The sequence below is a fragment of the Myodes glareolus genome, chromosome 23 (genome assembly GCF_982192425.1).
Source record: "Myodes glareolus chromosome 23, mMyoGla1.1, whole genome shotgun sequence".
In the NCBI taxonomy this organism is placed as follows: Eukaryota; Metazoa; Chordata; class Mammalia; order Rodentia; family Cricetidae; genus Myodes; species Myodes glareolus.
The window spans coordinates 13,811,165-13,824,899 of record NC_142048.1 but is presented as its reverse complement, the minus strand read 5'-3'; the positions used below and the strand labels follow the sequence as shown (position 1 = coordinate 13,824,899).

General features: G+C 44.5%; 1 protein-coding gene across 5 annotated transcripts in view; it reads right to left on the bottom strand.

Annotated features, from left to right (window-relative positions):
• Positions 1-207: 207 nt before the first annotated feature.
• The window catches only part of Palld (palladin, cytoskeletal associated protein), a 374,662-nt gene continuing 361,134 nt past the window's right edge, over positions 208-13,735 (bottom strand). For all 5 annotated transcript variants that reach the window (XM_087900784.1, XM_087900785.1, XM_087900787.1 and 2 more), the window contains 5 exons: positions 12,322-12,454; positions 7,419-7,626; positions 4,716-4,881; positions 4,059-4,192; positions 208-2,289 (listed from right to left, as the gene is read on the bottom strand). In XM_087900784.1, coding sequence (XP_087756910.1) covers positions 2,117-2,289; positions 4,059-4,192; positions 4,716-4,881; positions 7,419-7,626; positions 12,322-12,454 — 814 coding nt within the window. In that variant the 3' untranslated portion in view covers positions 208-2,116. The remainder of the gene's footprint in view (positions 2,290-4,058; positions 4,193-4,715; positions 4,882-7,418; positions 7,627-12,321; positions 12,455-13,735) is intronic.

Below are 13,735 nucleotides of genomic sequence, written 5' to 3'. Positions count from 1 at the left end.
CTTCTGAATTCTGTCTTAACTACTTGAGCATCAGGTGAGACTGCAGCCAATGACACCCTGATGTCACCTCTTCTTACACAGTGAGTTGGGACCTTGCCTTCTCATGCCCAGCGTCTGATCTCCCCAGCTCTGACAGTGAAACGGGATGCTTCTGACTCTACCAGTTCAGCACAGCAGCCACAGAGCACAGCGTCACAAAGGATCAGCTACTGTTTGTTAAATATTTATTTATTGATGTTAAGTCCACATTACAATAGCACAACAATCCAAAGTATGGCAGTACTTTGTTTTTTTTTTTAATGTTTTTTTCATAAATACAACATAAAAGGTGGCAAAAGAATGCTAGTTAATCCCAAGCCCAGCAAATTAGCAAAAAAAAAAGACACATTCAGAAAAATTTGGCAAGTATGATATACTATAGGTCACAATTCTACAACAGAGATAGGTCCATAAGACCCTGCATGGTTACTTAAATCCCCCATTAGCAATGTGTGTGTGGGCAGTCTTGTGCCACACTGTATAGAACATCTGCCACCCAGTGCTCAAGTCTGCTAAAGCTCGGTTGGTTGGTGTTCTTAGAGAAGGAAAAGGCTGTGTATGTGGAGCAGTAATACGGAATACATGGGGTGGTCACAGACACAAGCTTGCTGGAAGTACTGTGCATGGGTTGAGTAACTGAGCTAAGAGCGTTCGACACTTTATAAATAATGAACAATAGATAGGTTTTGCATGAGGAACACAGTGCTTTCTTTTCATAGCAAAGTACCATTAAAGCCTCATGGTTCATACTATCAGGCCAAATTACTTTCTCTCATTATAAAAGAAAAATATTGGTTCCGACTTAAAAGTCATCAAGTCTGGTCAGAATCGACTCCATTTAGCTGATGCAGAATCAAAAAGTGGTCTTTGCAGCTTGGCCTTGTAGGTGCTCCGAGCCTGGCCCTTCTTAGGCTAGGTTCCATGGCATCGGGGAAGTGAAGGGAACTAGAAGTTTCCGTTCACCACCTCTTAGTGCCAACGGAAAAGAAACTCGTTGTGGCACGAGCTTCTTTTTGTCCCTAAAGTCTCCGTTTCCCCCAGGCAGACTAGACCCTCTAGGCTACTTCCCGTTCATGCCACCCCTACAATCTCAACCATGTCCAACTTACTCTACACACTAACGTCAACTACACACTCAGCTACATGGAAGCCTTCACCACACACGTGCTCCAGACTTCCAGATGAGCCCCTACAGTCCTTGACTGGCTAACGGCAATGTTTCTGCATCTATGATTTTAAGAAGAAAACCAAAGAGGAACCCAGCCCACTCCTGATGCTTTCCTCTACCTGGATCTGAGATCTCTGTGTGGGTAGCAATTCCTTCCTTCATTCTTTCCCTGCCTTCCAAACCCCTTCCCTCCGAATACATCCTGCCTTGGTCATTTGGGTGGTTTCCCTGCCTCCTGTGGAATGGGCTGCGATACATCCCGACTTTCTAGAGAACACTTTCAATTGTTTAAGTTTGACCTAGTCTTTTAGTTAATACGGATTGTAAGGAAGCTCCGGACTGAAGTCGCATAAAAAGGAAACTGATCCGGACGACATCGAAGGCCAGGAATTCCTCCTTTCTGATCTGACTCAAGTGGCTCGCAAAGACAAGGCGTCGCTCGGATTTCGTCACGGTTCTCATCCCCACCCTTCCCTATTGCACGTGGTTCACGGTAGCCATCTGTAGACCCTGCACCTTAGAGTCCCCGTAGCATCTAACATTCCACGCTGCCACACTGTAGCACCTATAGCTTGTGTTTGAAGGCACTTGTAGGTAACTTGAATCGTGGTTACCTTTGAATAGTTGATTTCTTTCGGCATCTTGGCATTTCAGAGCATTTGAATCACAACAGTTCTGTAAGTTCTAACCTGGGCAACAGATGTGATTTTTCTGTGCAGTGTGTTCGTTTCTATGAGCATCGCCTACTTAGATTCTCTATCAAGTAAGAAAAATATGATTTTGGTGTGTGTGTGTGTGTTTTTAAATTTCTTAAAGTCAAAAGTATACTTCTGTCTTTTACATAATGTGACAGAGTTGTATGTTGGTCAAAGCAATGGCGTTCGGTTTTCAGCTTCAACGGGGTGCCAATCACAGGTCCTCGCTTTCTACCAAGCCGCTGTTCAGTGCCAGGTGAGACGGGCTTGCTTCAGGTTGGAAAGCGGCTTTGATGTCTAGTCCCTGGTCCGAAAGTGCTGCGTAGCGACTGGCCGAGGGCCGTACTTTTTTTGGCTTGGTGGTCTGTGGCTGCTGCTGCCACTGGGCTACAAAGAAAGACAGCAAATGAAGACTTTTAGCAAAGATATGCTTGGAAATGCCTTAGAAGTTCAAACGCAGAATGGCTTTTAGCAGAGCCTGCTGGCTTACACTGGCAATCTCAGCCCTTGGGAGGCTGACGCAGGAGATTATTGCAAATTTGAGGTCAGCTTGCATTGCACAATGGGTTACAGGTCAGCCTGAGTTTCAGAGAAACAACCTATCTCTAAAAACGAAAGCACACTTCCAAAATTTATGTCTTTTGATATATATTGGGTCCATACACATTCTCCTTAAAAAGATTTTGTTTTCTATATATGTGACTGGTTTGCCTTTGTGTATGCACGTGCACGGAGTGTGTTTAAGTGTGTTGCCTGTGTGCATGTGCACGGAGTGTGTTTAAGTGTGTTGCCTGTGTGTGTGCATGTGCGTGGAGTGCGTTTAAGTGTGTTGCCTGTGTGTGTGCGTGTGCATGGAGTGCGTTTAAGTGTGTTGCCTGTGTGTGTACGTGTGCATGGAGTGTGTTTAAGTGTGTTGCCTGTGTGCATGTGCACGGAGTGCGTTTAAGTGTGTTGCCTGTGTGTGTGCGTGTGCACGGAGTGCATTTAAGTGTGTTGCCTGTGTGTGTGCGTGTGCATGGAGTGCGTTTAAGTGTGTTGCCTGTGTGTATGTGCACAGAGTGTGTTTAAGTGTGTTGCCCGTGTGTGTGCATGTGCATTGAGTATGTACCCGGTGCCTGGGAAGCCAGGGGGCGCTAGAACAGGAAGTGCTCTGAGCTGCCGAGCTATCTCTCCGGGGCCTCACATATATATTCTTTGTGAAAGAATGAACGCAGGCCCGGTAGAGAAGGAAATAACTGAGAGGTCCTTCTGCATTTTCCTTACAGGAGTCACAAGCCACTGTCTGTGTGTGGCCATGGGACCGCAGAGCCAGGCAACAGCTGCGCTGGGAAATCTCAAACAGTTGATAAACTTCTTACATCTGACCCATCCTCCCCTCTTTTAATAATAATTATAGTTAAGAATTGGAGATAGATTTTTAACATTAATAAACTGAAAAGAATCAGGCATATCAGGCATTTGGGATGCTTGCAAAGGACTATTACTTTCTTAAGCAGAAGTAAAATTTTGGAATTTGTTTTAAAATGGTTTTAAAATGTGGTCTTTCTTATATCAACTGATCATATAATGTTGTTGTTCTAGTCTTTAAATTGAGCTGGTGGTTTTTTAAATTTAGGATGCATTCACACACACATACACGTTCAAGGATCTACTGCTGAGCTGCCTAAGATATATTAATGAGAGAAGCGCTTTGCTCCGTAAGTCCACATTCCAGAATCAAGGAGCCCATGTTACGACTGCAGCAGGACACCGCGAGAGGCTTGTGACTCAGGCAGCGATGTTAAGAGGCAGTCACTTACAGACAACAGGAATAAGAAAACGTGACAAAGGCTACGCCTTTGCCCACTGTTAGCCCTACGAATGCTCAAGTGAGAAAGCCACAGCCGACTAGGCAGCTGAGAAACCAACATGCACAATCAAAGACCCTGGCAATACTTGGGGGCTTGTTCTTCCGGAGGGGTTTCGCTATTAATGTCGGGAAACTATAAACAGAAAGAAAAAGAGTAACATGAATTTTTTTTTTTTGGCAAATAAAATGCTGGAGTATAAATTTAGAACATAAAGCTTAGAGTAATAATGTGATATGTCATGCTGACATCCAGCTCTTCATCGGTGAGCGTGTGAAATGCAGCGAGAAGAAACGGGGCGGCACTCACTGTAGACGTCCAGCCTGGCGGTACAGGACACGATGCCCGCTTCGTTCTTGGCTGATACAGTGTACCACCCAGCGTCCTCCTTTGTGGCTCCCTGAATGAGCAGGCAGATGTAGCCGTGATTATCCTGGTGCATGCTGCAGAAAAAGATAAAGTCATTAGAGCTCGAGATTTTTCAAAAGCAGCTTTGGACACGAAACATCATTTTTAATTAGGTCATTAGAAACGGAATTGGGCGAGCCGCGGATAACAGGATCATACTTATTCTGGAGAGGCAGCTAGCCCCATTAAGTTAATGGGGGAGTGGAGCAGACCTCAAGAGGGGGAATAAATCTATGCACTATTCCTAGAGGAGGGCCTAACCTTTATAAAACCACAGACGAGGCTGTTGCCGCTGGAGCAAATGAATCTATCTCTTCTTTTGGATATACACCTTTCAAATATGCAATTAACTTAAGTCAGAACATGCTCACCACATACCAACATTGCTACCTTCCGAAAGCTTAAACCTACATTGGGACGAAGGGTGACTCTTGTCTTGCATGTGCACAGTAGCATGACTTTCCCACACCGACTTGCATGCAGTAGCCAGCGTATCTGCGCATCTGGCCCCAGCGCTACACAAGCTGTGTAGTTGAAGCCACTGTGTCGTCGTCTTACCTTACTCGCTCAGTGCTGTGGGTGAGTGATTCGTTTTCTTTCTTCCAAAATATCTGAGGTGGTGGTACCCCCGAAACTCGGCATTCCAGCCTCACTGGGTATCCATCAGCCACCCCTGTGTTTTGCAGCTTCTCAATAAACACGGGGGCCTTGTGTGCTTCTTTAGCTAAGGGAACATGAGATGAGTCATCTGTTAGCGGCATACAAAAGGGTCTCCGCAAGGAACTCAGAGGCTTTAGAAAGATGGAGCCGCTCTTTTATGATACCATTTTTCACTCCACATTAAGAGGTGAGCCCTCTGCACAAGCAAAGGTCTGTACGCTTCGTTCCACTCATGTATTCCCTCAATTAATTCAAGACCGATAAGCCCACACAGTACCCGGACATCTGCTCCTCAGAATGCCTGCCTGAGAGGCCTCAGAGACTCAGAGTCATTGCTGGTGCCTGTGGAAGCTTTGCGCCTAATTAAGGCTCCCTGAGTGCACAGTCTTTATCTACTGGTGCCCCCTAGTGGTTCAGGACTAGGATTCACTGGCTGCCGCCTGAAATGGTTATGTTGAAGACTTAAGATTTGGAACTCATAAAGCAATGAGACACACCACACAGGATTTAAAAGGATGGGGGGGAATGTATGCGGAAAAGGCACGTTTATCTAAATTTGGCAATTTTAGACAGTTATCTATAAACTAAGGATGTGTAGGGTGTAAATTACAAATTCTAATCTGTGTTCCTTGAACACAACTTTATGATTATCGTATAGGATTTTATTACTTAGTCTTTTAAAAGTCAGGACTTGCTGGGCAGCATTGGCATACGCCTTTAATCCCAGAACTCGGGAGGCAGAGGCAGGCGGATCTTTGTGAGTTCCAGGCCAGCCTGGTCTACAGAGTGAGTTCTAGGACAGCCTGGGATGTTACATAGAGAAACTCTGTCTTGATAAACAAAACGAATAGGACCTATTGTAAGTAATATTCTGAACATTACAAGCCAACAGGAAACTGATTTCTTGCATCACTGGTGGAAACAATTTCAGAGAAAGAATAAGGTTTAATTTCACCTGAGCTCCCAACATTGAACCTAGAGATGCGCATCTTCCTGCACACTAACGTTGAGTCTCGGTCTTTGCCATCGGAGACTAGTTTGTGTCTTATGAGCTGTGTCACCAGTGATGACATGTCTCCGCATGATGATGAGATGAGATGATGAGATGTCTCCGCATCTCAACTAGTGGGGGCCATAAGGTGTCACAGCACTTTTAAGGGTTAAACTGGAAAAATGCGAATGAAGTCCTGCCCAGGCAGCGTCGTGCACAGTGTGCTCCAGATGGTGCATGCTGTCACTGGTGTGCAGTTCGGATACTCAGGCTGGTTTTAAACACAGCTATATGTTTACAACATGTATGTTTAAAACATACACGGGACACAAACTGATATCTGGTGGTGAAGCCCTTGATCCATGATAGTGTGCACTGCCTGCTCTACATGAGAGCTGAGGCGTGCCCCGATGTCTGTTTCTGGGCCCCTCACGTCTGATGGACAAATAGGACCAATGGGCATATTTAATACGAGAAAAATGAACAGTTTAGTTTGAACTTAGAGAAATAATGAAGCCAAACCTGCCATGTGGGCAGATAGAATACTTTGCACATTTAAATGCCTGGTTAAAATGACAGCATCTCTCATACATTTACCAGATTTTTGTGAGAAAAAACAAGTTGGCTCTGCCATTAAAACCTGGATTTTATAGCCAAGACCTCCCAGTTTATTCTCACTGCCTCTCTACTGAAGAAGCCGAGTGGTTCCCGGAGTGCTTGCAAGAGGCTGTCATGAGTCTAATCCTAGCTCACTAAGGGGGCCCCAGGAAGCTGTGATTATCACACAGGGCTGATGCAAGGCCTGGCCAAGCTAACATAGATGATGACGTTGCCAATCAAGCTTTAACTGTGCTTTGACAAACTTCGTGATAGCCAGATGTCAGGCCGTCATGATCCTACTTCTGCCTTACTCCTCCGGGCAGTATAAATCTTTCCACAAAGGTTTGTCAAAGAGTCTAACCTCCTGTACACAAATTACTTACAGTATTGCTTAGAAAGCAAGTTTGAGTATAATTTGATACTGAATTGAGTGGAGATGACAACATTGCTTAAAGTTTTTGAGGTTTTTTAAAAAATATTTATTTATCTATTATGTATACAGTATTTAAGAGAGGAACCAGACCTCATTACAAATGGTTGTGACCACCATGTGGTTGCTGGGAATTGAACTCAGGACCTTTGGAAGAGTAGGCAATGCTCTTAACCACTGAGCCATCTCTCCAGCCCCAAGTTTTTCAGTTTTAAAATCGCCGTATGGTCTGTTAAAATCTGCCGTTGAACTCTCTATATGAAGTTCTGGAAGCCTGTCTGTCAGTGGCTCCTTCCCCGTGGAACACTAGGTCTGTTTTAGCCATGAAAAGGTGAACTTCCCAGATCTGCTTCCCTTCTTTGCTAGGTGATGGGAGAGAGAAAAGATAAACAATAGTGGCTATGCTAAGTAAGAAAACTGGATGCTGCCTAGTGACTAAGCCTTACGACATACTACCATTGTATTTGGTGACACAGTCTGTTGTGTCCGACCTTTGACTTATTTTCTACATCAGCTAATGATGATCAGCTGTGTCGTCTGACTTGTTCTGGCAGTGAGGAAGGAGTCACAGGCCACCTACCAGCAACCACAAGCTCCAGGTTAAAAGAGTTCTGTCCCGCTCTGTTGGTGGCAATACATGTGTAGATGCCGGCATCCCGGGATGTGACTGGCTCAATAATGAGGGAGTGGACTCCATTCTCACGGACCAGCATCTTGTGAGCACTGTCAGGGCGTATGGGCTTCCCATCTAGTTGCCAGCTGAGATCTGGGGTCGGCAATCCACTGACCTAAACCAGAAAGGAAATACACGTAAATTTCTCGGATACTAAAACAACCAAATTATCAAGAGTTATGTCAATTCCTCTTGAGTTTTGAAACACTGTATGAAGTGTTAGAAACAGTCTGTTGGACTCTCTATAAAGTTCCCGAAGCTCGTCTGTCTGCCACTCCTTCCTTACCAGTGGAACACTAGGTAGCACAAACAATGGCCTTTTAGATGGCTTTGTCTTGTGACTCTTTTGTTCAAAACCTTCCCATGGTTTCCATTAGCACGCAGAGACAGACTCACAACTAAACATTTCTTATAGAACAATCCAGAGATAAGTGAAACAGGGATTAAAACATATTTCTGTCATCATCTTACCTCACCCAAGACTATAAAAATTCCCAGGTGATGTCAGCACTGGGCTCTGAGCTCTTTGGAAGCAGAAGATGTGCAACCATTGTAACAATAACACTCAGCTCTAGGGCTCCAACCAAGGAGTGGCCGTTGCCATGGAGACGCTAGCTAATGCGTCCAGTAGTAAACAGACCTATCAGTATTTTATAACCCTTGAAACTGAGTAACAAGAGCAATTTGAAATCGCCCAGAAAGTCATAGACAAATTAGCACCACAATGGAAATATCGTAAAATCTTAAGACCCTGGCAGTGGTGTGGCCAGGGGTTGGATAAAAACACATTTAATTGTTAGTAACATGTTGCAAAGGCCTGTGGCCATCTGCCAGCCTTTTGTAATGTTGCCCTTGATTTTAATGTAGAAGAGCATTAAGGAAGATCTTCTGAAATCCCCCTTCCAGCGTTACTAGTGGGAAATCAGGTACTCTTCCCTGCAAAGAGACATCTATGGGATTATAAAATAATTCCTCCGTCCAAATCCGTCAGAGAACTCGCACATTCCATCCTGCCCCATGGTACGTATTTATTCCTACGACCAACCAAGTATCTGCTATACATGCTGTCGAAGTCTGGAGAATGTAAGGGGGAGAAGTGCAATTAAATAATAAGAGAATGGGAATCCAGAAAGAGCGAAGCTAGGAAGTGGTTTTAGAGGCAGTATGCGCTGTCGGTTGCCACCCCAGCTCTCCACACAGACCCTCTCCCTGTGGGGAAGACACAGAAATCACACAGAATAAAGCAGTGCATATTCCCATCTGGGTTCCAGGTCTTGGGGCGTTTATAGCTCATTCCCCCTTGATCACAGACACGCAGGATCATCTATACGCAGGAACTCTCTGACTGAGACCTTTCAGAGCAGTGCACAGAGGAGCGGTTCCGGTGGTGGTTGCTCATGCGCGGACAAAGGGAGCGGGTCCCATTCTCTCACCCCAGCGCTCCCAGTGTGTGTTGAGAACAGCATGGTATCAGGAGATGACGGTCATCCCAAGCTGGCTGCAGTCTGAGGAGCTGTGCTCTTGACCCATGTGGAGATGCAGAGAGAAGAGCACACCCCTCATACTCTGAAGTAGGTAGCAATGCACAGTGTTCATTCAAACGGCAAGACATTTGGTTCTCCTTTTGTGTTTGAGGCAAGGTTTCACGTGGTCCAGGCTGGTGACTATGTAGCCAGGGATGACTTTGACCGTGTGGTCCTCCTGCTTCTGTGTTCTTAGTGCTGGGGTTGATGCTTCTGCCACCACACCCAGCGACTTTCACACTGTCTTTACGCAGATTCTCAAATAAAGGAAAGTGAGTCGAAGGAGTGATTATCTTAGTTCTCAATGTCCTTTCAAAGGCAGGGATGGAAGGACATTTATGCTGCTGTCTAGAGCAATAAACCGTGGCTACTAGAGCCTCATGTATCAACTCACCACACCCACTCTTGCTACTTGTTGATATTTAAAATTAATCTCAGACTTGATGTAATTTTGTTTCTAAGTAATTCAGTACACATTTAAAAAATTACACATTTTTCTCATGTTTTCTTTTTTCTTTTTCTGAAATCGGGCCTGACTGTGTAATGCTGACTGACTTACATTTCCCCGTGTAGATTAGGTTAGCCTGGAATTCTCAAATATCCACCTGCCCCTACCACTTGAGCACTGGGAATAAGCATGTGTGCCACCACAACCTGGCCCACAGTTCCATTTTTAAACACGAAATTAATAACAATTTTAGGATGTCATCATTTTCTTTGTTGATAGAAATACCACCATATTGGTTATGTTTATAAGTTCTTTCAAAATTAAAAATTTACTTATTTAGAAAATGGAAAATGAAATTTTCCGTTTGTGTGTATTGCACACCGATGCTCTCTGGAATATGTGTACACTGTGGAATAGTTTCGTTGAGCCGAGCAGCATGTTCACTGTCTCAGGGGCGGAGCATTTCTTTCTGTGGCAAGAGCATTTACATCCTCCTGTCCGCAGCCTTCATGTATTTGAAGGGTTGTCAGTAGCCACCACGGTGAGCAATCGGTGTCTTGGACCTCTCCTGTGTGACTGACAGCTTCCCGGTCCTGCTCAGCATTATTTAATTCCTCCACTGTTGAGCTTTTTTAGATTCTGTTGCAGGAATTTTGTGCTGTAGTCTGATGGTCAGTGAAGTCAGACATTGGCTCGAGGGGCGGGGTTTGCATTCAGCTGGTCAGAATGGATCAAAGAGTTCCCCAAAACTAGAGAAAGAGTGGCCTCCAGCGAATAGGAGGCGGACAGGAAGGCGGCCCAGGCTCTGGGTGAGTCGGGAGACGGGGAGGCGGGGTTCTCGTCGATGTTTGTCTCAGGTTCTTATTTTTGTATTTGGTCCCCGAGTTTTATTTCATAATAAATGGCATAGAGATCGCAGCAGATAAGCGAGGTCATGTAGTGTTTGCCTTTCTGTGCCTGGGTCATTTCAATTAACATAAAGACCCGTCGGATCACCACGCTTTCACCCATGATGCAGTTTCTTCGTTCCATCTGTGGTGGGCGCTTAACCCGAATCTGTATTTTGGACACTGCATGGTCCCTGACTTGTGATTGCATTTCCTGTGGATCTATGTCCAGCGAGATCACACAGTAGCTGTAACATATGACTTCTTGTGTGTAGTGTGTGCATTTTCATGCGGATGCCTGTGCGCATGTCAGAGGTCAGAGGTCAACATCAGGTCTACAGTTCTCCACCTCATTTTGAGATAGGGTGTCTGGTTGAACTCAGGGCTCACTGACTGGCCAGACCGCCAGCAAACGAGCCTTGGGTGTTACCTGCGGCTACTACCCCATCGGTGGTGGATCGCAGGGCACCAGGCTATTACTCCACCGGCGGTGGATCGCAGGGCACCAGGATCTACCCCACCAGAGGTGGATCGCAGGGCACCAGGATCTACCCCACCAGAGGTGGATTGCAGGGCACCAGCTTTTCGTGTTGTGTTGGAGAGATCTGAATTCAAGTCCTCACACGTGAACAGCAGACATTTTACTGGCTGAGTTATATCTCCAGGCCCCTCAGGTGTGAGCCTGAGAAACTTTTATTTATTTATTATTTATTTGTGGCAGGGTCGCACTATGTAGCCCTGGCTGCCCTGGAACCCATTACAGAGATCAGGCTGGCCTCAAACCCACAGAGATCTGCCTGTCTCTGCCTTCTGAGTGCTGGGATTACAGGCGTGAGCCACTACACCCGGCCCCCTGAATATGTTAGTTCTTGATTAAAAATGAAGTCATGCTTTGAAATTCAACTTGTGTTTTATAATGTAAGAGGCACTACATTAGAAAACAAATTATTTTAAGGAATTCATTTATTCTTTTCTGTATGTTCTTGCCCACCATAAAACGAGTGACCTAAAAAATTAGGTGACTTCAAAGTAAATTACTAGGATTGAGTAAAGCCGGGCTAAGACTGAGGAGACATGTGATACTCCCTTCTCTACCTCAGAAATGCCTTGTGGTCCTTGGCAAATCTCTCCAGCTCACCGTCTTTCTCACACTGATAAAGGAATCATAATTTCTACTTTTGCATCTTCAGGAGTGATGTTTTTGGAACTAATTAAGACCACAGCTATGGCCTACTTTTAGAAATACCTGTATGCATTTTTTTTTCTCCTCAGACTAGCCGTGGTGAGCGCACAGTGCTTCCAGGAAACCTATTTTAACAGCAACGTTTTCAAACCTCTCTACAGAACACTGGTTAGTATTCATGTCCTGCAATTCCAGGGAGAACCAGCAGATGGCAATCAAATAATTTAAAAAACGATCCACATTTAAATTCTGAAGATTAAGAAATGCCCGGTGAACTCTTTACCTGTACAGGGTGGCGGGGGTCGGGGCGGGTAACGAAAGAGGAGGGAATAGAGAGGCAAGGTAGGTGAGGGGAGGAGCAGGGAACTAGAAACCAACCCAAACTAAATGTATGAAAATGCCTTAAGGAAATCTGTTAGTATGCAAACTAATTTAAATAACATTAACCAATAAAATCTACGGTAAGAAAGACAGTAATGCAGCAAAGGGAGGGATAAAAAGGTGAGCAACTTCATAGTGCAGCGAAATCATGAAGATCACGGATGACTGGAATGTATGGGAGATTCATCACATTTATTGTTGCTATAAAATGGGGTGGGATGGGAGGGGAGGAGGGTAAGACTTAGTGATTTCCTGAAGTTTAGGTCAGAGTAAAGAACATTACTGTATATAAAACACAGAGTCCGTTTCTCCTGAGCTGGGGTCATCTTGGACTCCACGGGAAAGACAGAGGGAAATGCCGCGGGCGCGCACACACGGACGCGCTTACCTTGCAGTCCATCCTGCAGAGCTTTCCTTCCTGGACCGTCAGATCTCCGGGAGCCTGCAGGAAGTGAGGTCTGAAGAATCGCTCCTGAATGGGCTCGTTTTCATCTCCACTGTCCCTTGATCGAGAGCGAGGCCTTGAGACGAGAGACGCGAGGGGCGGATCAATAGGACATACACGGTAGTTACTTCCAGAGGAGATAAACCGGTCTAAGTCCACCCCTCCGACATTTACACGCAAAAAATGCCACAAGAAGGCCTTGTTTCATTTGGAAGTTTATGGTTAATATAATAATCTCCAGTTAGCAGTCTACTAAGTCAGAGAAGGGAAATGGAGAAGGGGGTTACCATATTTGAGATTTTTTTTTCCTAATCAGAAATTTTTAAAGCTTTATGTTAGATTTTTGTTGTTGTTGTCTGTTTGCTTGCTTTTTTTGTTTTGTTTTTGTTTTTGTTTTTTTAAATTTTGTTTGTTTCTTGAGACATCTGTATAGCCCTGGCTATCCTGAAACTCACTCTACAGAGTGACCAGGCTAGTTTTGTTTGGAGCAAACAAGGTTTTGCCTCTGACTCCCAAGTGCTGGGATTAAAGCCATGCACCATTAAAGTAACGGTAGCTTTATTTTTCTTCTTTTTTAAAAATCAAATATTTCCCAGTAGAAATGAATATTAACTTTTCACTATGATTTAAATTTTGCACCTAATTATAATGTCTCACTTTATTATAATTTATTATAATTATAATTTCTTACTTTATAAAAATATAATTATTTCTCATCAAAATTCTTTTCATGTTCCTTGGGAAAATAAATTACATTTTTAGGCACATTTAATTTTTTATTAGTTTGTCTGTATGCCTAAAGGCTTTATTTTCTGCTTTAATTTATTTTCTGCTTTAAACGGGAGTGGTGCTGACTACTTTGTAAGTCAAACTTTGTTAAGTCTCCCCTGCGTGTGTTACGAGAGCAATAGACATGACAGTAGTAATGTCCTGGGAGACTTGAGAGGAAGGAAGATGTTACATGCAAATTTCAGAAATCATTAGGAAGATGAAGTTGAAAAGTAGAGAGAGGGAGGGAGGGGGAGAGAGAGAGAGAGAGAGAGAGAGAGAGAGAGAGAGAGAGAGAGAGAGAGAATACAGAATAGTGGAGCAAAGAAGATTTTCAAGTATGTCAGGCTAACAAAAACCAGCAGTTTCATAAAGCTGAAATACAGATATAGTGGACGACAATGCCTTGTGGAGCTGCTGATCTGTGGAAAAGTTTAGGTGTACTACTTATTGAAGAGAAGGAGAGGAGAAGGACCCAGAGTTATGTGTTTACAGCCACAGACAGAACAGGCTCCTGGGAGCTGGGGCTGCCTCAGGGAACGCAGAGTAGCGTCTGCGCATGCTCAGTCCTTGTGGCCGCGAGGGCTCT